Source organism: Chanodichthys erythropterus, chromosome 24 (genome assembly GCF_024489055.1).
Source record: "Chanodichthys erythropterus isolate Z2021 chromosome 24, ASM2448905v1, whole genome shotgun sequence".
Taxonomy (NCBI): domain Eukaryota; kingdom Metazoa; phylum Chordata; class Actinopteri; order Cypriniformes; family Xenocyprididae; genus Chanodichthys; species Chanodichthys erythropterus.
The window spans coordinates 25,807,965-25,825,360 of record NC_090244.1 but is presented as its reverse complement, the minus strand read 5'-3'; the positions used below and the strand labels follow the sequence as shown (position 1 = coordinate 25,825,360).

Genomic DNA, 17,396 nt, shown 5'->3' with positions numbered 1-17,396 from the left:
TATTAATGACATTAATATTTGCACTCAGGGGCAGTTTTTGCAGTTTTTCCCCAATAAAATGCTCTCTAGAATGAGAATTTGCACTTAAAGGTAGGGTCAGCAATTTTCTTTTATAAACAAATTTTGTTATACTGGTTGAAACACATCCTGATAGCAATCAATAATAGAAGTGGTCTAAATATTAAAACATGTACATATATCTTCTGTGGATACGATGTTCTACCCGCCTGTCAACATATATATCTCTGTGCAGAGTTCACATCATGTTGTAACCATAATTACGAGATGCCAACCCATGACATTCTACCTGGAGCTGTTCACGTCTTCAGACTCAGATTTATGCATTTCTATTTCAACACAATCAATGCCCAAAATAAATCTGTAGCAGTCATGTGGTACAAGTCAGAGCTCTGTAAGTTGTTTACATTCATTATTATTGTAACGTTATGTGCTTTGATACATGAGGTAATTTAACGCTGTCTCTTGTGATGCTTTGCAGTCTCTGCTGTGCGTGTTCATGTGTTTTGAAGGAGACATTGGAGAGTACTCTGATTGGAGTGTGGGATCTAATGCTTTCATAGCTAGCTTTTTATTGCTAGACTCTCAAAAATGCCTACCCTACCTTTAATACAACCTGACTCTGATTATCATTAGCAAGTAACAAATCATGATCCATAGGTTTTGAATGAACCAAAGATTGTTGGTTATATAAACACAGGAAAGAAAACTACACTCATCAAGCCATTTCATTGGGTCTTTAAAACCCTACCATCTGTTCTCTGAAAAAAGCAGGAGTTTTGTGGAGTTTGTGGAGCTTACCCGAGTCATGACGGTGATGGTGATGTAGTGAAGCACAGCTCCGAGCATCAGGGCAACTGTTTGAGAATTCTCAGTAATGACCTGCCAAGAACTGTTTTCGGCCAGCAGTACAGTAGCAATCACTCGAAACACAACCAGGACATGGGTCAAACCAATGATGATCAGCAACTGATAACACATCACCAAAGACAACAACAAAGTGAGTTAGCCATACATATATGAATTATATCTTTTTTTGATGAGAGTAAAGGCATCTTCACAAAATCAATATGGGTTTCTTACCATGAGTGTGACTAAAACCATTACTATAGTGGACCGTAGATAAGAGTGCTGGCGCATCTTGGGTTGACATTTTGCATTATTTACAATCTCCAGAATCAACTCCTCCTGCATGGTACAAGTGCGTACAAAATTATATGTTATACCCAACCACCCTAAGCTTTATATTTTTGTAGTTATTCACCATGATGTAACAATGATGCAGTTTTTTGGAGTAACACTGAAAGTAGTGGCATTGCAGCAGTCAATGTGCATCAAAAACTAGGACACATTTGGTTATAATTTATTTTGTGAGTTTAGCGGAACAGAAAGTGAATCACAGAGTTTTATAGAGTGTATGTTTGAGAGAGGGACACAACACCTTTCAGAACAGTGGTGCTCTATGCAAATACCTATACTTGAGACTTGAATCTGCCATTGACAAGAAGGAGGCATATAACTTATTGTAGTGTTTTTAAACCAGTACACACACTAAAAGGAGACAAAACTTGTATTTATTGTAATTGTATATTCAAATTTTACTTTACACCAGTCATTAGTTATGTGATCCTCAATTTTTTGATAGTTGCTATTCGGTCGTTAAGGCTGATGTCACACGGCAGTGCTTCCAGGTCCAAACGCTCTATCTCATACCATAAGTAAACAACAAATGGTGCTAATATACACACATGATGTGGTGTAATACTACCAAAAAATTATAACCATACCAAAATCCCACATGGCCAGACAGTGATTCATCTTTTATAAATCATTAATATATTAATGTCTGTGACGCTGTGACCACGGAGACTGTTGTGGAGAATGTAAGTATTTTAAATGTTTAACTTTAAAATGTTAAATGTTTAATATGAATAAATATCGCGCATAAACGGCCGTCGAGATGGCATTCTCAAGTGAAACGAGCCGGGGCTTGGACCCAGAAACACCGTTCCTTATGTCACGACTTAACAAGTGGATTGCCCACTTAAATAGCTTTAATGTTTTGTTAGTGTATGTTTTATTAGTGTAGCCAGCTGCTTTTTCAAAAGGGTAGCTTGACTATAGTTTAATTATTCAAATTTATCAGTACTTTGTTGCTCCGAAAAATAAAATTCCCAGTAGCTATCTTAACAGTGTAATGTTGTATGATGTATTGTTGTTATAGAGACAGTTTCTTGGTAATACCTCTTCCTCACACCAGTCAAAGACCTTCCATGCAGACACATAAGATGACCTGTGGCGCTTCCAGAACTCCAGAAACACAGTGGCTGTGAAGAAGAAAATAACATCTGTCATAACATTGATTCATTCCAACTTAAATGAGGTTAGAGCTATTGAACTTACCCCACACAGCCATGAACATGGCGAATGCCACTGTTCCCTCATTATCAAACAGAAGGCTCACCTGCACGTGACCCAAAAGACACAGTGTCAGCATATCTTATTACAAAATATTAACATATATTTAAAAAAAGCTGACAGAGAACATTCTCAAAACTTTGGCCAATGTTCTGGCAAGATTCTCTGAAAGTTTTGAACAAACGTTCTACCAGTAATTCATACTTGCATATAATTAAGTACAGTAAAGGTTATGTCTATGTCAAGCTGTCTGGGTGGAGGGCTCTGAGCTCAGAATTTGACCCGAATCCAGAGTACTCCCCCTGGTTGCGGAAGAGTGATAACTAGAGTAAGGAGATGGGGAGGTGGAGGGATGCTCCACTTGTGTTAATTAGGTTAATTATCTGAAAATGCTCCTCCCAAACTTTGTTAATAAAACATCATTAATAGAACGTTCATCCAAAGTTATGTGGTCTCTAATAATATTCTCAAAATATCACAAATTATAATACATTATTTACACTGATGGAAAGTATTTTTTCTGAAAGCTTTATTTGGATGTTCTTCTAACGTTCCCTTTCGCATCGAATGATGACACTATAGTCTATAGTGCAATTCTGATTGCTCAGGTGAAAAAAAGTACATTTCTATGATGTACTTAAAGTACTCTAATTCCGCGCATTAATTTTGTACTTAATATATTAAAAATGTATTTAGATACTACTTACAGTACATTTGAACCCATAGTGTACTACAAGTGGTAACTAAATATATTTTTTAAATACAGTGATAGTATATTAAAAGCACATTTTAGTTCATATTCATGGTGTCTCAAAATAGCACAGTTGAGTACACTTACACAAATTATTTATCGATCTTGGGCTCAAAGGAGAACGGCTATGGGATGATGCCTCGGGTGTTAGACTTTGGCTCACCCTTGATGTTGCATCATCCCTTAAGGCCCTGACGATACCCACCAAACCCTGTCGTACAACATCTTATTTGGTGAACAAAGCATATATGGCAGTGAGTCAGGCTGGTGCATGCCTGCACACCATGGCAATCCTGCAGGCATACCTAGCCTACCTATTAAAGGACCTTGACAAAGACGAGGGGGTCGGGTCAGGGGTTCGGCTGATGCAATTAAAGAGCTGCGTCAGGCCACAGACCTGTCTCCAGTCTACTAAGGAGATGGCCCATGCCATCGGCCCCTTCATGGCAGCATTGATAGCTACGGAGAGGCATGTATGGCTGAACCTCTCTGGCATCAAGGAAAATAACAAAGCCTTCCTCCTTGATGCCCAGCTTTCACCTTCTGGCCTCTTCGGCAACGCTGTCCATCTGGTCATCAAGAGGTTCCAGGAGGCAAAAAGACAGTCGGCAGAGTTTAAGAAGTTCATCCTTCGCCGCTCTCGGTCCTGGTGGGCTATTAGGGCCATGGAAGCTAATGTGCTTAGGTCTTCTCAGGGGAGGAAAACCGATCAGTTACTGGTGTGTTTTGGGTCACCCAAGAAGGGATCCCCAGCCTCTAAACAAACAATCAGTAAGTGGATTGTGGAGGCAATTTCTACAGAGTATGAGGCACGTGGTATGCCTTCAACTCTGCTGGTAAAGACTCATTCCACAAGAAGTATGGCAACTTCTAAAGCCTTATTGTCGGGAGTCTCCCTTCAGGAAGTATGTGATGATGCAGGGTGGGCCTCCCCGCACACCTTTAAAAGGTTTTACAGTTTAGACCTTCTTTCTACACCTGGCACTCAAGTGCTCTCATCCTGAGTTGTGCCTGTACAGTTTCACACCAGGACAGGCATTAGTTTGGCATAGTGTGTATTTCATTCCTTATAGTATTGTCATTCTGCGCAGCACATGTTCTCTCAAAAGGGAATGTCTAAGGTTACAACTGTATCCTTACTCCTAGAGAAGGGAACGAGATGCTGCGTCCCTTTGCCATACTTCCTGAATGCCTGTCTGTGAGCGGCTTACTTCAGCCTATTAGACACTACTGTTTACCGGCTTCCCTTTGTAGCTTCTGTGGTATGCTGTCACAAGTCACATGGTGATGTAGCACCAGTTGGGATTGGACTAGTTGCATGACGCAGAGGCCTTCCCCATAGTATCGACTTTCAATGCAGCTTCTTTTTTTGCCATTTTTGCAAAATCTTTTCTTATAATGTTTTCCCTAATGTTTGCATAAACATTTTTAAAGAACCTAGACATTAAGCGAATGTTCAGAAATAACGTTTTTGTAACTTGAATGGAATGTTAGCAAAATGTTTTTAGAATGTGTGTGTGTGTGTGTGTGTGTGTGTGTGTGTGTGTATATATATATATTTATTTATTTATTTATTTTTATTTTTTATTTTTTTTACTACAAAAATGTTACTAAAAGCTGGAATACACTACAAGATTTTTGCTCAAACTTTTGCCCCAATTTGCTCTCTAGATGAGTCAACAATAGTTGCTTAAAATCTGTGCCAGTCTGCAGATTATGTCCAGTCGGAGTTGACAGAGTTCACAGAAAATCTTGATGTAGTGTATGATGGGCACAAACTGCAATTTTTTTGCTTCAGACTATGATTGTATGATAATGATTGTATGATTGATTCCATCCAGTCCGAGGATATCAACCATATTTGATGTTTTGAGCCAATTTTAACACATATCGTAGTGTATGACTTGTCACTACTAAAACCAAAGCTGTCCTCTTCTGCCAGTGTTGCAATTAAATACAATACAAATACAACAACAACAATACAAAAGTAAATTAACAACACACATAACAAATTTGCCTTAATTGTTTTTTTGACTCATCAGCACAGAGAAAACAACTGACTGTCTCACATTGTAATCTGTAGAGTCCATTCTAACCACGTCTATCTACCCAAGATCGCATCCAAAAGCATCTGGCTCGTTTTTTTCCTTTTGTGACAACTACTACAATCCATGTTTGTTTCAACAGTAATGTGTCTCCTAGCAATGAAGCACCTTTCATTTACAAAGTCAGCAAGTGTATGGTGCCAAGTGATGCCTAATCTGTTCAGATTTTAAGTCCTGTAGTGTATTCCAATTTTAAGAATCTTTTTTTGAGTTCACCAAGATAATCCTAAAATAGCAGTTTCATGAGCCCAGATTTGACAGGTAATTTTTGTTTTGTATGAAAGCAAAGATTTTCTTCTAATCTCAAGTACATTTTTTTCACTGTTTACTTTGCACTTTCTTGGCATAATGCACACACTTCTGCCTAGTGCCTGTGATGCTGTTAAGTCTGATGCCACAAATCACAATTCCAAACGCTCTATCAGATCCTAAAAGCATACAATAAATAGTGCTAATATATACTCACAGTGTGCTGTACTACTACAGAAAAAAATCATCTTCAGTTATCTCCATGACATATGTGCCAGAACACTGTAGTGTACACAGTTTTTAAAATCGTAGTTTTTAAAAACTTAGCTTAAAGATGTGCTATATACAATATGAATAGTGCTTATAAACAATCGTTGAGGTCCTCATTTATAAAAGAGTAGAGTCTTGGACCCAAATCTGTATTTGATACATCACGATTTAATAGGAACACATGATGCTTACAGTAAGCTTGTGTTGAAGCCCTGATATGAGTCACTTAAAAGGCCTTGTGTGCTTCTTATAAGTGGGTGATTGAGTCATGATATAGTGCATATGTGTGGATGTGTAAATAACAAAGTAATTGACTTAGTAATTGCCTGAATAAAAAGTACAGTACCTTTGCATACATGCAGGTGTCAGAAAGCTCCCACACTTTGCATCTATTATCGCACAGAGGGCACATAATAATGTTCGACTGGCACACCTCCTGTCTGCGTACACACACACAAACATCAACTGATTTTGCTTCAGGACCTTATTTTACATAAGACACCATGTAGCGACCTTACACAGTACCAGAAATTTTTATCGAACAACAAAGATGTCCAGAAATCAAACACTGAAGTTAAATAATATTAGGTTACTCACATGAGAGGACTTGTGTTGTAGAAGGCCAGGCCATACAGGAAAACTATGATACCAATTAAAGAAGCAGGAATCAAGAGAAATGTATACCAGCCCAGCCACAGGAAATAAAGAGCCACCTTCTCGCCAAGGTAGTTTCTGACAACACATGCAATAAATGAATCATCAAGACACTTTCAAGGATACTTTCTATTTGTAGCAGAATGGAACGAGAGATGAGTAAAACCAGAAAATAATAAGAAAGAGAACCTGACGTTAGTTATGGGTTGCCCTCGAAAACAAGCGGACCATCGAGCCCAGCTCTGCTTCAGTTCTTTCTGCTCCCTTTTCTAGGAATGAAAGTGGACAAAAGACAAAGTTTGTTTTTTTTACATTTACTACAAAACCATGGACTGTAACAGAAACTTGAACAGTACTACTAACTTTAAAAAGATTGAGTACACTGCAATTAAAGTCTGTTAAATCACTGATGCAACTTTTAAATTTTATGAATGAGGAGTTTTTGAGTAAACTCTTATACTTAAATTATTATTTTTAAGTTTACTCAGCAACATAAAGTGATGTCACCCAGGTCACGTCATTGCTCTAACAGAAGAATCTATTCAACATTAAACTGAGTTTGCAGCAGATTTCAAGTTCCCAAGTTTTGCGTCACACTGTGTAAGGAGAATAAATGTTGAAATTGAGTGTTGTTTTCTGTGTTTTTGCACACGATTAATACAGGGGAAGATGGGTTATTGTTTAATGTTCTGTTATTTTGGTATTTCAAGGTGTTTTTGTGATTTTGAAGTTTTAGAGACAGAATATCAACCAAAAAATCCAGAATAAACACATTATATAAAGGTTATAAATTGATTAGCATTTGATCAAGTGAAATAAGTATTTGATCCCCTACCAACCAGCAAGAATTCTACTTCCTACAGATTGTTTATGTGCTCATGTTGAACACAGATTAGTCCCGTCACTTTAAGAAAGCACTCTTAATGTCAGCTCATTATGTGTATAAAAGACACCTGTCCAAAGAATCTACATCTTCCATTCAAACATCTCCACCATAAGCAAGGCCAAAGAGCTGTCAAAGGACAACTGGGACAAGATTGTAGATCTGTACAAGGCTGGAATGGGCTACAAGACCATCAGCAAGAAGCTTGGTGAGAAGGAGACAACTGTTGCTGCGATTATTCGGAAATGGAAGAAATACAAAATAACCATCAAATCACCCTCCGTCTGGAGCTCCGTGCAAGATCTCGCCTCATGATGATAAGAAAGGTGAGGGATCAGCCCAGAACTACACAGGAGGAGCTTTTAAATAACCTCAAGGCAGTTGGGACCACATTCACCATGAAAACCATCGGTAACACAATAAGCCGCAATGGATTGAAATCCTGCAGTGCCCGCAAGCTCCCCCTGCTCAAAAAGGCACATGTACAGGCCCGTCTGAAGTTTGCCAGTGAACACCTAATGATTCAAAGAAGGTGTAACGTAGTTCGTATATACGGGAAGAAGGAGGCGGGAACTGGCGAACGTTCAACAAAACTTTAATTCAAAATAAACAAAGAACAAAACGAAAGTAATGCCGGCAGAGCCTCGCGGACGTCTGCCGGCCACACAAACATAATAAAACATAAAATAAAGTCCAGGCCTCGTCCTCTCTCGTCCTTCACTGACGTCGCTCCTCCTTTTATCAAGTCAAGTCAAGTCAAATTTATTTATATAGCGCTTTTACAATTGGTAATTGTTCGAAGCAGCTTTACATATTAGAAGCACAGAAAAAGGGAAGTGGTTAAAAATAAGCTGTACAACCAAGCGTGGTAATAAGTAACATATACAAGATGGTGCTACATTAAGCCAATGTCGGCTGACTCCCAGGGGTGGAAAAAACCCCCTAGGAGAAAAACCCAGCGTGCTAGCACTGGGAAAAAAGTCCTAGGAGGGAAAAAAAACCCTTGGAAGATATATGTAATAAATTGGGCTCCTTGGCATCAACTCAACTTGCCGTGTTTGGAGGGAGAGAAATGCAGACGATGACCCCAAGAACACCATCCCTACAGTTAAGCATGGAGGTGGAAACATTATGCTTTGGGGCTGTTTCTCTGCTAAGGGTACAGGACAACTTCACCGCATTGAGGGGCCGATGAAAGGGGCCACATACCGTAAAATCTTGGACAAGAATCTCTTTCCTTCAGCCAGGACACTGAAGATGGGTCTTCCAGCATGACAATGACCCAAAACATTCTACCAAGGCAACAAAGGAGTGGCTCAAGAAGAAGCAAGGTCTTGGAGTGGCCTAGCCAGTCTCCAGACGTTAATCCTATAGAAAATCTATGAATGGAGCTTCGAGTTGCCAAGCGATAGCCAAGAAACCTTAAGGATTTAGAGAGCATCTGTAAAGAGGAGTGGACCAAAATCACTCCTGAGATGTGTGCAAATCTGGTGACCAACTACAAGAAACGTCTTATCTCTATGCTTGCCAACAAGGGTTTCTCCACCAAGTACTAAGCCATGTTTTGCTTGGGGCTCAAATACTTATTTCACTCATTGAAATGCAAATCCATTTATAACCTTTATATAATGTGTTTTTTCTTTGATATTTTTTGTTTGAAATTCTGTCTCTATCCATTAAAATAAACCTACCATAAAAATTATATAAGTTGGCAAACTAACAAAATCAGCAGAGGATCAAATAATTATGTTCCCCACTGCATGTCTCTTTAAGACTTTGTGCTGTTGCTAACTTACACTTAACCATAAAGATTAGATGTTAGTTTATTCAATATTTTTTTAATATTCTGTGTATAAGGATTTTTCTAGGTTTGTAATCAGTTACTCATTGTGACCAGATACTTTTCCTAAATGCTGCTTTGAGCATCAAATGGTGATGTATAATTATCACCCTGGGATATACTTCCTTATCGACACATTTGCATAATGATCCTGCAGTGTGAACTCTGTACCACAGTTGTAGAAAATGCTATGAGCAAGAGGAAACAAAATATTAAAATCATACCTCATGTAAGCAGAAGTGAGTCTCAAAAATATTTTTTTTCATGAGATCAGGCAGGTATTCTGAAACACCTAAGAGAACGAGAGAATGTATTATGGAATCAACAGTTCTAAATTTTAGATAATACAGTGATGTAATATGAAGTAATATGAATGAGCAATCTAGGGAAACTGTTACTCACCCTCTGATTCAATGTATGTGTGATTCAGAATGAAATCAACAATACGAATCCTGAAACAGAGCCACAGATCAAAGACCCTCTGTTAAAGTGGCTTCTTTATTTGTGTACAACACAGTTTCACAATAAATCAATCATGACTGTCACCTTTCTCTACTGCACCACATAAAGAGAAAATAGGGATTGCTAAGTAAATGAAGTATAATTTTGTTTGCTAGCTGTTTAATTGGACTTGGAGCGAAAATCTCCATTCATAAGCAAAATTCACTGGACAAATTAAGCAAAAATAGGAATCTGTTAATTAATCGATAGTGATCTACAAAGTATTGCCAATCATATATTAAAATACGTCTTGGGTTACGAGTGTAACCCTTGTTCCCTGAGTAAGGGAACGAGACGCTACAACAGTGACGTGATGGGAATCCTCTGCATTTTTGTGTTCGTGAAGCACTATTGTATCTAACCAATGAGAGAACGTGACGTCAGAGGCGGGTGACGTCGTGGACCGAAACCTATGAAGCATGCCCAGAAACAAAGAACGCTAGCTTCTGTGATATGTTTGAAGTAAGCGCTCCAGGCATGCTGGAGGTACGGCAATGTGACGTAGCGTCTTGTTCCCTTACTCAGGGAACAAGGGTTACACTCGTAACCCAAGACGTTCCCTTTCGTTGGAACTACTGACGCTACGTCAGTGACGTGATGGGAACGCTGTCCCAACTACGCCATGCCTCCGAGTGCCTGGCTACTATCTTGTAAACCGCCACAAATATCAGCAAAGGAAACTCCTGACATATTAGCTCTTGAAGCAGCCATACCTCTAGTTGAGTGTGCCCTGACATCCAAAGGACACGGGTGCCCTAGGGCTTTATAAGTCAATGTGATGGCCTCAACCACCCATTTACTCATCCTCTGCTTGCACGCTGGGCCCCCTCGACTCGGGGACCCGTAACATACAAGTAGTCACAGGGCACAGCAGTTTAAGTTTTTCCTGATTCGGTTTAGTGAACGGAGGGGGATAAAAAGCCTCCAAAACAATAGGACCTGGGACCCTAGTGGGGACCTTAGGTATGTAACCAGGCCTTGTATGTAGAAAAGCCTTAACCATTCCTGGTGCAAACTCTAAACATGATGGTAAAACCGAAAAAGCTTGAAGGTCACCTATTCTTTTCAAGGATGAAATGGCCAGTAAAAACACAGTCTTCAATGTGAGCATTTTATCTGACACATCTTCCAAAGGTTCCAAGGGCGCCTCAGCCAACCCTTGTTACACAATAGCTAAGTCCCAGGTCGGAGATTTTGGGCGTACTGAAGGCCTCAACCTCAGTGCAACACGAAGGAAGCAAACAACTAAGGGGTCTCAACCTACCGAGACACCACCCATAGGAATATGATAGGCTGAAATAGCAGCAACATACACTTTTAATGTGGAATGAGTTAAGCCTTCTGAAAGCTTTTCTTGAAGGAATTGAAGCACCCAGCTGATAGATGAATGGACTGGGTCCACCCCATGATGACTACACCATGTAGAGAACACCTTCCACTTATACATATAAAGCTTCCTTGTAGATGGAGCTCTGGACTGAAGGATGGTCTCCACAACCTCGGTTGGGGGACCAGATTCTATGAGCCTTGCCCCCTCAGAGGCCAGGCCCACAGTTTCCACATTTCTGGACGGGGATGTAAGATCATGCTGCCCGCTTGGGACAGGAGATCCTGTATGACTGGAAGCTCCAGAGGAGAGCCGTGAAGAAGCGATACTAGGTCCGCAAACCATATTCTCGTTGGCCAGAAAGGAGCCCCCAATATTAAGTCTACCCCTTCCTGACGGACTTTGTCCAGAACTCCCGGGAGCAGAGAGACTGGGGGAAAAGCATACAGGCGTCGCCTCGGCCACGTCTGTATCATGGCATCCAACCCCAGGGGAGCTGGATGCCTCAGAGAGTACCACAGAGGGCATTGAGTTGACTCCTCTGTGGCAAAGAGATCGACTTCCGCTCAACCGAATGTTTTCCATATAAGCTCCACTACCTCGGAGTGAAGCTTCCATTCCCCCGGACTCGCGCTCTGCCTCGACAGAGCGTCCGCCCCCATATTCAAATACCCCGGAATATACGGTTTCCCCTCAGAGAAAACCCCTTGGTCCTGAGCCACCACTGTAAGGGTCTCATGTGCAGAAGGCCAAAAGTAATAACGTTGGACGCAGCTGCCATCAGACCCAACAGTCTCTGAAACTGTTTTACAGTGAGTGACCGGCCTAACTTCACCCCATTCACGGCCCCGAGAATGGACGTCACACGAGCGGGAGACAATTGCGCATGATTGACAATTCATGATTGAATCCCAGATTACCCCAAGATAGTTGGCAACCTGACTCGGAACCAGCACACTTTTCTTGGCATTGAGCCTCAGCCCAAGCTTCTTCATGTGCGACAGAAGAACATCTCAATGTTGAGCTGCCAGATGTTCTGTTTGAGCTAAAATCAACCAATCGTCGATATAGTTCAGCACGCGGATGCCCCGGAGTCTCAGAGGAGCCAAGGCTGCATCCACGCACTTTGTGAACTTGCGGGGTGATAATGATAGGCCGAAAGGAAGAACCTTGTATTGGTATGCTTCGCCCCCGAAAGCAAACCTGAGGAACTTCCTGTGAGAAGGGTGGATGGATATGTGAAAATATGCGTCCTTCAGATCTATCGCCACAAACCAGTCCTCGGATCTGATCTGTGGGATAATCTGTTTGAGTGTAAGCATTTTGAACTTCAACTTCTTTACAGATCGATTTAGTATACGTAAATCTATGATCGGACGCAACCCCCATCCTTCTTTGGAACAGTGAAGTAGCGGCTGTAAAAGCCCGACATTTTTGAGAGGGAACCCATTCTATAGCCCCTTTTTGCAAAAGCATCGTAACCTCTTGTTCCATTACCAGAGACTGCTCTGGAGCTACCACTGTGTGAATCACTCCACTGAACCTGGGCGGACGAGAACCGAACTGAATTCTGTAACCCTGTTCTACCATGAGCAGCACCCATTTCAAAATATTCGGAAGACGTTTCTATTCCCCCAAAAATTCTACTAAGGGAACCAGCCTCTCGAGACTGGTCTCTGGTGTTTTTTGAGCACTTGGCTCGTTTATCTGACGCGGCGCACCGGCAGATAAGCGAATCACGTGCTGGCCGACCCTCCTCGAAGGATCGACGGTAGGGGTGTGACGGTTAGTATATAACCGTGAGACCGGCGGTTATAGTTGAACACCGTCATTAGAACTCTATAACCGCCAAAACCGTGTCATTAAAATATTTTTTACAAACATTTTTTATCAAAAATTATTTTCATTTTTTAGATCGGATCATAAGATGCGCAATATATCGGGAGACATGGTTTTTTATCACTTAATGAAGTTTTGTAAATCGTCAGACATATTTACCACTTCATTAAATTTTGCTTTGTAGAGAACCTTTCTTAAAAACTAATTTTGTTTTGTACAAATTTTATCTTAATTTTAATAAATGTTTCATCAACCAATTGCATGTATTTTAATAAATAAAAAGCAAGTATAGCAGACAATGATAACCGTGACATGGAAGCGCCAGCGCGCCGCGTTCACTTGCACTGCACTGTGAACTAGAGCGCATCTCATCGTAAATGAAACTCAGCGTAGGCCTATGCCTCATACATTAGCATTAAATATCTTTGCTGCATCCTTTCTAGAACAGACAAGGGCTTTTTTTTTGCGGCTCGCATCAGCAAAGCATTGCATCGTCCATAGACCGCAAAACAATCAGCGGATGGCGGGCGGGTGCGGCTTTGAAATTTGCTCAAAAAACGTTGGCGCGGATGATGAGTTTTGTGATGTGGTTGCGGATGAAATAATACCCCATCTGCGTATATCTATCGATAACAACATTTAACACTACACAAATATTAATTAAATGATTTTTAATTTAGGTGATTAATTTCCCATAGTGACATAGGACTGAGGTGCCGGATCCAATAAAAAATGTTCCGGATCCAACGTCGGAGGTCGGCTCAAATTAAAACTTTGTGAAGAAAGGTAAAAGTGGTGCTTCGGAGGCTGCTGCTGATGGAGATGATTCGGGAGTGGTCTGTGCACCACCACCTCCCAAGAAGAGAAATCTTGGAGATCTCCTTAATAAACGGAGGTCTGAAATCTCTGCCCCTTTAGAGCGCGCGCTGACACGGAGTTAACCCGCTATCTCCAAGAACAACCAATTGACTCTACGGCAGATCCACTAGCATGGTGGCGAGACAATGAAACACGCTATCCGCTCTTAGCAAAATTGGCACGTAAATACATGTGTATTTGTGCTACAAGCACAGCATCAGAGCGAGTTTTTAGCACTGCGGGGAACATAGCTACCCCTGTCAGATCGTCACTAAAACCGAGTAAAGTGAACATGTTGGTGTTCCTGTCACGGAACTTGTAAGTCGAAAAAGATTAGGAAATTAAAATGTCATTGCACTTTTTTTTTGTTTCCTTTATTTAGTAAGGTATTATTTGTAATTTAGGCCTAGGCTTCTCATTCATTTTTATGCTCTTATAGAATTTAAGTAGCCTACTTTTTTAAAAGGTTTTGTTTACTGTGTGTGATTTATTTAAAACAAAGCACGTTCATTGCAAAGTTTTTTTTTTTTGTTAAGGATTTTTTCAGTCTGTGATTCATTTAATGGAAAGCACATTCACTGCTAGTTGTCTTGCTGTTAATTTTAAATAAACGTAGAGCAAGTAGCTAATCAGTGTCTGCTCCTTTATTCACTCCCCCCCGACGGTTATGTTATAAACCGTCACATTTGACTCACGTCATAACCGTCATCACCAATTCTGAAACCGGCATACCCCTAATCGACGGGGACTGCTGCGCCCTGTCGCACACTGGGTGGCAGGGTTGGCAGAACAGCCCCCTGAGGGCACCGATGGGGAATGATAGATATTAATCGTCGAATCCCTTCGGAGGGGACTGCCCTCAGAAACCCTGACCCATGAGCGTCAGGATTTTCTTTTGGGAAGATCCGCCCTACCCCCAGAAGGCTTCGGCTGTACAGCACGCACCGGTCCCCAAGCTTTCCGTGGGGGAGCACGGGCGGCCACACTAGCCTTTTGCTGGGACCTGTGTCCTGAGGAGCCGGCTGTCGGCTGAGGCTGCTCCCGCCCAGCAGCCTCAGGGGGATGAGATTTTCGGGAAAGGAATCTCTGGAACGCCGCTTTCTGTTTTTTCGCCCTCCTCGAACCTGTCGACGACAGTTGTAACTGTGTCACCGAACAGGCCCTCGGAGGAAAGCGGCACATCCATAAGGATATGTTTGTCCTTATCCTTAATATCTGCAAGATTGAGCCACAGATGTCTCTCCGTGGCCACCAGGGCTGCCATAGAGCGGCCTACTGACTTGGCCGTCTCCTTGGTGGAACGGAGAGATAAATCTGTGGCTTTTCTCAGCTCTTGAATGGTCTCAAAAGTAGCCTCCCCAGTCTCATCAAACTCCCCCAGCAGATCAGCTTGGTATGCCTGCAGTATGGACATTGTGTGCAGACATGCCGCAACCTGACCCGCTGCCGAATAAGCCTTGCCCACCAGATTCGATGTTTGCTTTAGAGGTCTGGTAGTCTGGCTATCACCAGACCAAGCTCAATTTAAAATTGAACATTGGTCTGGGGAGTTTGCTATGTATTTCCTACTGCACAAGAGGCGTGGTCAACGAGCATTAGTCACGCAATTGGATAGTCCTTCAACCAATCAGATCAACGATCCGGGTGACGTACTTTGCAGAGCGATGCGAAAACTCCAGACAGGTTTACCATGTCTCAATCAGCATCAAGTGATTTTTGCAGGTTGTACAAAAAAACATGAAAGTGATCGGTATTTCGAGCAATTTGTTTGCTAACTAAAGAAGTCATTCAGCATCGTCGAGAGGTTAAAAGGCGACTCTGATACTGTTCTGGTTCAGTGTAAATGAATGCGGAATATAGCCGCCCTAAACTACGTCATTGTCATGACAACCAAAAAGAATTCCAGTCAGCTCAGGCGGCGCGAGATTCAAGAAGCAGGGAGACGAAACATATAGAGCAAATAATAAAAATATTGCCTACCATCAAGGGGAAGTAAGAGTCCTGTACTCACATTGTGAAGCAAACCACCAAAATAACAGCAGAGAATCATTGTGCGTCATCAATCGCCGTTTGTAATCTTCCTATGAAGAGACTGTCGGATCAACGCTCTGCTACATTTCTCTCAGATAAGGTAAATGCTTAACACAATTGGCGTCACTGTGATTGTGCATTGTTATTTTGGAGTGACGGTCGTGCGAGAGACGGGTAACGTTAGATCTGATAGAGTTTGAAAGCTGCTTGCCGTCGCTTCTCTATCGTCAAAACTTTGTGTTATACCCGCCAATAGCGAGCAAGGTGGATAAGCCCGTCTGTGATTGGTTCCCGCAAAAGTGTAACAGCGCAGCAGAAGTGAATGCACGGGTTTCCAGACTGAGTTGCCGAGCGAAATCAAATCGCCGGCAGATCAGGCTGGGTTTACCCAGACTAGAGGTCTGGTGGGCAACATCGGGGATTTCAGGGACGATGCAGACTCAGGCGAGAGATAGCTCGCAAGCATCTACTCAACCCGAGGCATCGCCCCATAACCGTGTTGCTTCAGCCCAGTGATATTGCTGTACATTGTTGTCTGTGGGCTGAAGACACGGTACTGCACGGGTCTATTCCACGACCTTTACACCTCGGTGTGGAGGTCGGGAAAGAACGGCAGTCCCCGACGCTGGGGTAGTGACCTAGCTGGGAGGAAGCGTTCATCTAACTTGCCTTTAATTTTTGGAACGTTTTCCTCCACGGGCCAGCTTATTTTCAGTTTTTCTACTGTCCGGGTCACTATCTCCATAAGCTCCTCATGGGCTGGAGATGAGGACGACGGTCCCTCATCTACACCCTCGACACCTTCAATATCAACCTCCTCGGAGGAAGATATATTCAGTGCCGGTGCCTCCCTTTGGGGGGAAGAAACCGCAGCGCGTGCTTCCACCACCAACGGAGAGACACTAGATCTAGCAGGTAAGGGGACCGATAAGGCAGAGCCCATCTCTCCCCCCTCTACTAGATCCATTTGTGAACCCCACGAGTGCAGTCTTCGCTGTGCCTCGGCAGCATCAGGACCAGCCCCTTGGGGAACACTCGCCGCAGCGCCCTCCTCGTAGGGCTGGGCGATATATCGAATGATTTTGTCACGCGCATTTCGTCAGTAAAGCCGGTTCCCTGATTACCGCTAAATCGTCATCACCTGCTTTCAAATGAAGCAGCATTTAATAGACAGAGCCGTAGTTCACTGATAAGCCACGCAATATTGCGTTCAATATCGATGGCGATTCATATCGATATTGAACGCGATATTGCGTGGCTTATCAGTGAACTACGGCTCTGTCTGACGAAATGCTCATGACAATGTCTCATTACTGACGAAATGCGTGTGACAAAAGCATTTGATATATCGCCCAGCCCTACCTCCTCGGCGTGAGCTCAGCGTCCTGAGAGTGAGTCTCTCACAATTGAACCCCCTCGAGAGCTGCCTGTGCATGCTCAACTCCCAGGCATTTCACGATGAATTGCGGGCAGGGAGGTGCACACTTAGTGAAACGCTGGCTTTCCTTTTCTTCCGTCATTATATATATATATATATATATATATATATATATGTGTCTTATTTCACTTTGTGCTTTGGAAACTCTTGTCCTCAGACGATGAGATTACTTTTGGCGAGATGGCAGACAGACAGTAAATAAGACAGACAAGAT

General features: G+C 42.2%; 1 protein-coding gene across 1 annotated transcript in view; it reads right to left on the bottom strand.

Moving 5' to 3' along the window:
- LOC137014886 (anoctamin-9) overlaps window positions 1–17,396 on the bottom strand; it is a 40,801-nt gene that overhangs the window by 18,941 nt on the left and 4,464 nt on the right. Inside the window, exons 5-13 of the mRNA XM_067379421.1 lie at window positions 9,591–9,640; window positions 9,413–9,480; window positions 6,655–6,734; window positions 6,409–6,543; window positions 6,158–6,251; window positions 2,422–2,482; window positions 2,263–2,345; window positions 1,102–1,206; window positions 820–987 (exon numbers count right to left, since the gene is read on the bottom strand). Of these exons, the coding sequence (XP_067235522.1) occupies window positions 820–987; window positions 1,102–1,206; window positions 2,263–2,345; window positions 2,422–2,482; window positions 6,158–6,251; window positions 6,409–6,543; window positions 6,655–6,734; window positions 9,413–9,480; window positions 9,591–9,640 (844 nt within the window). The remainder of the gene's footprint in view (window positions 1–819; window positions 988–1,101; window positions 1,207–2,262; window positions 2,346–2,421; window positions 2,483–6,157; window positions 6,252–6,408; window positions 6,544–6,654; window positions 6,735–9,412; window positions 9,481–9,590; window positions 9,641–17,396) is intronic.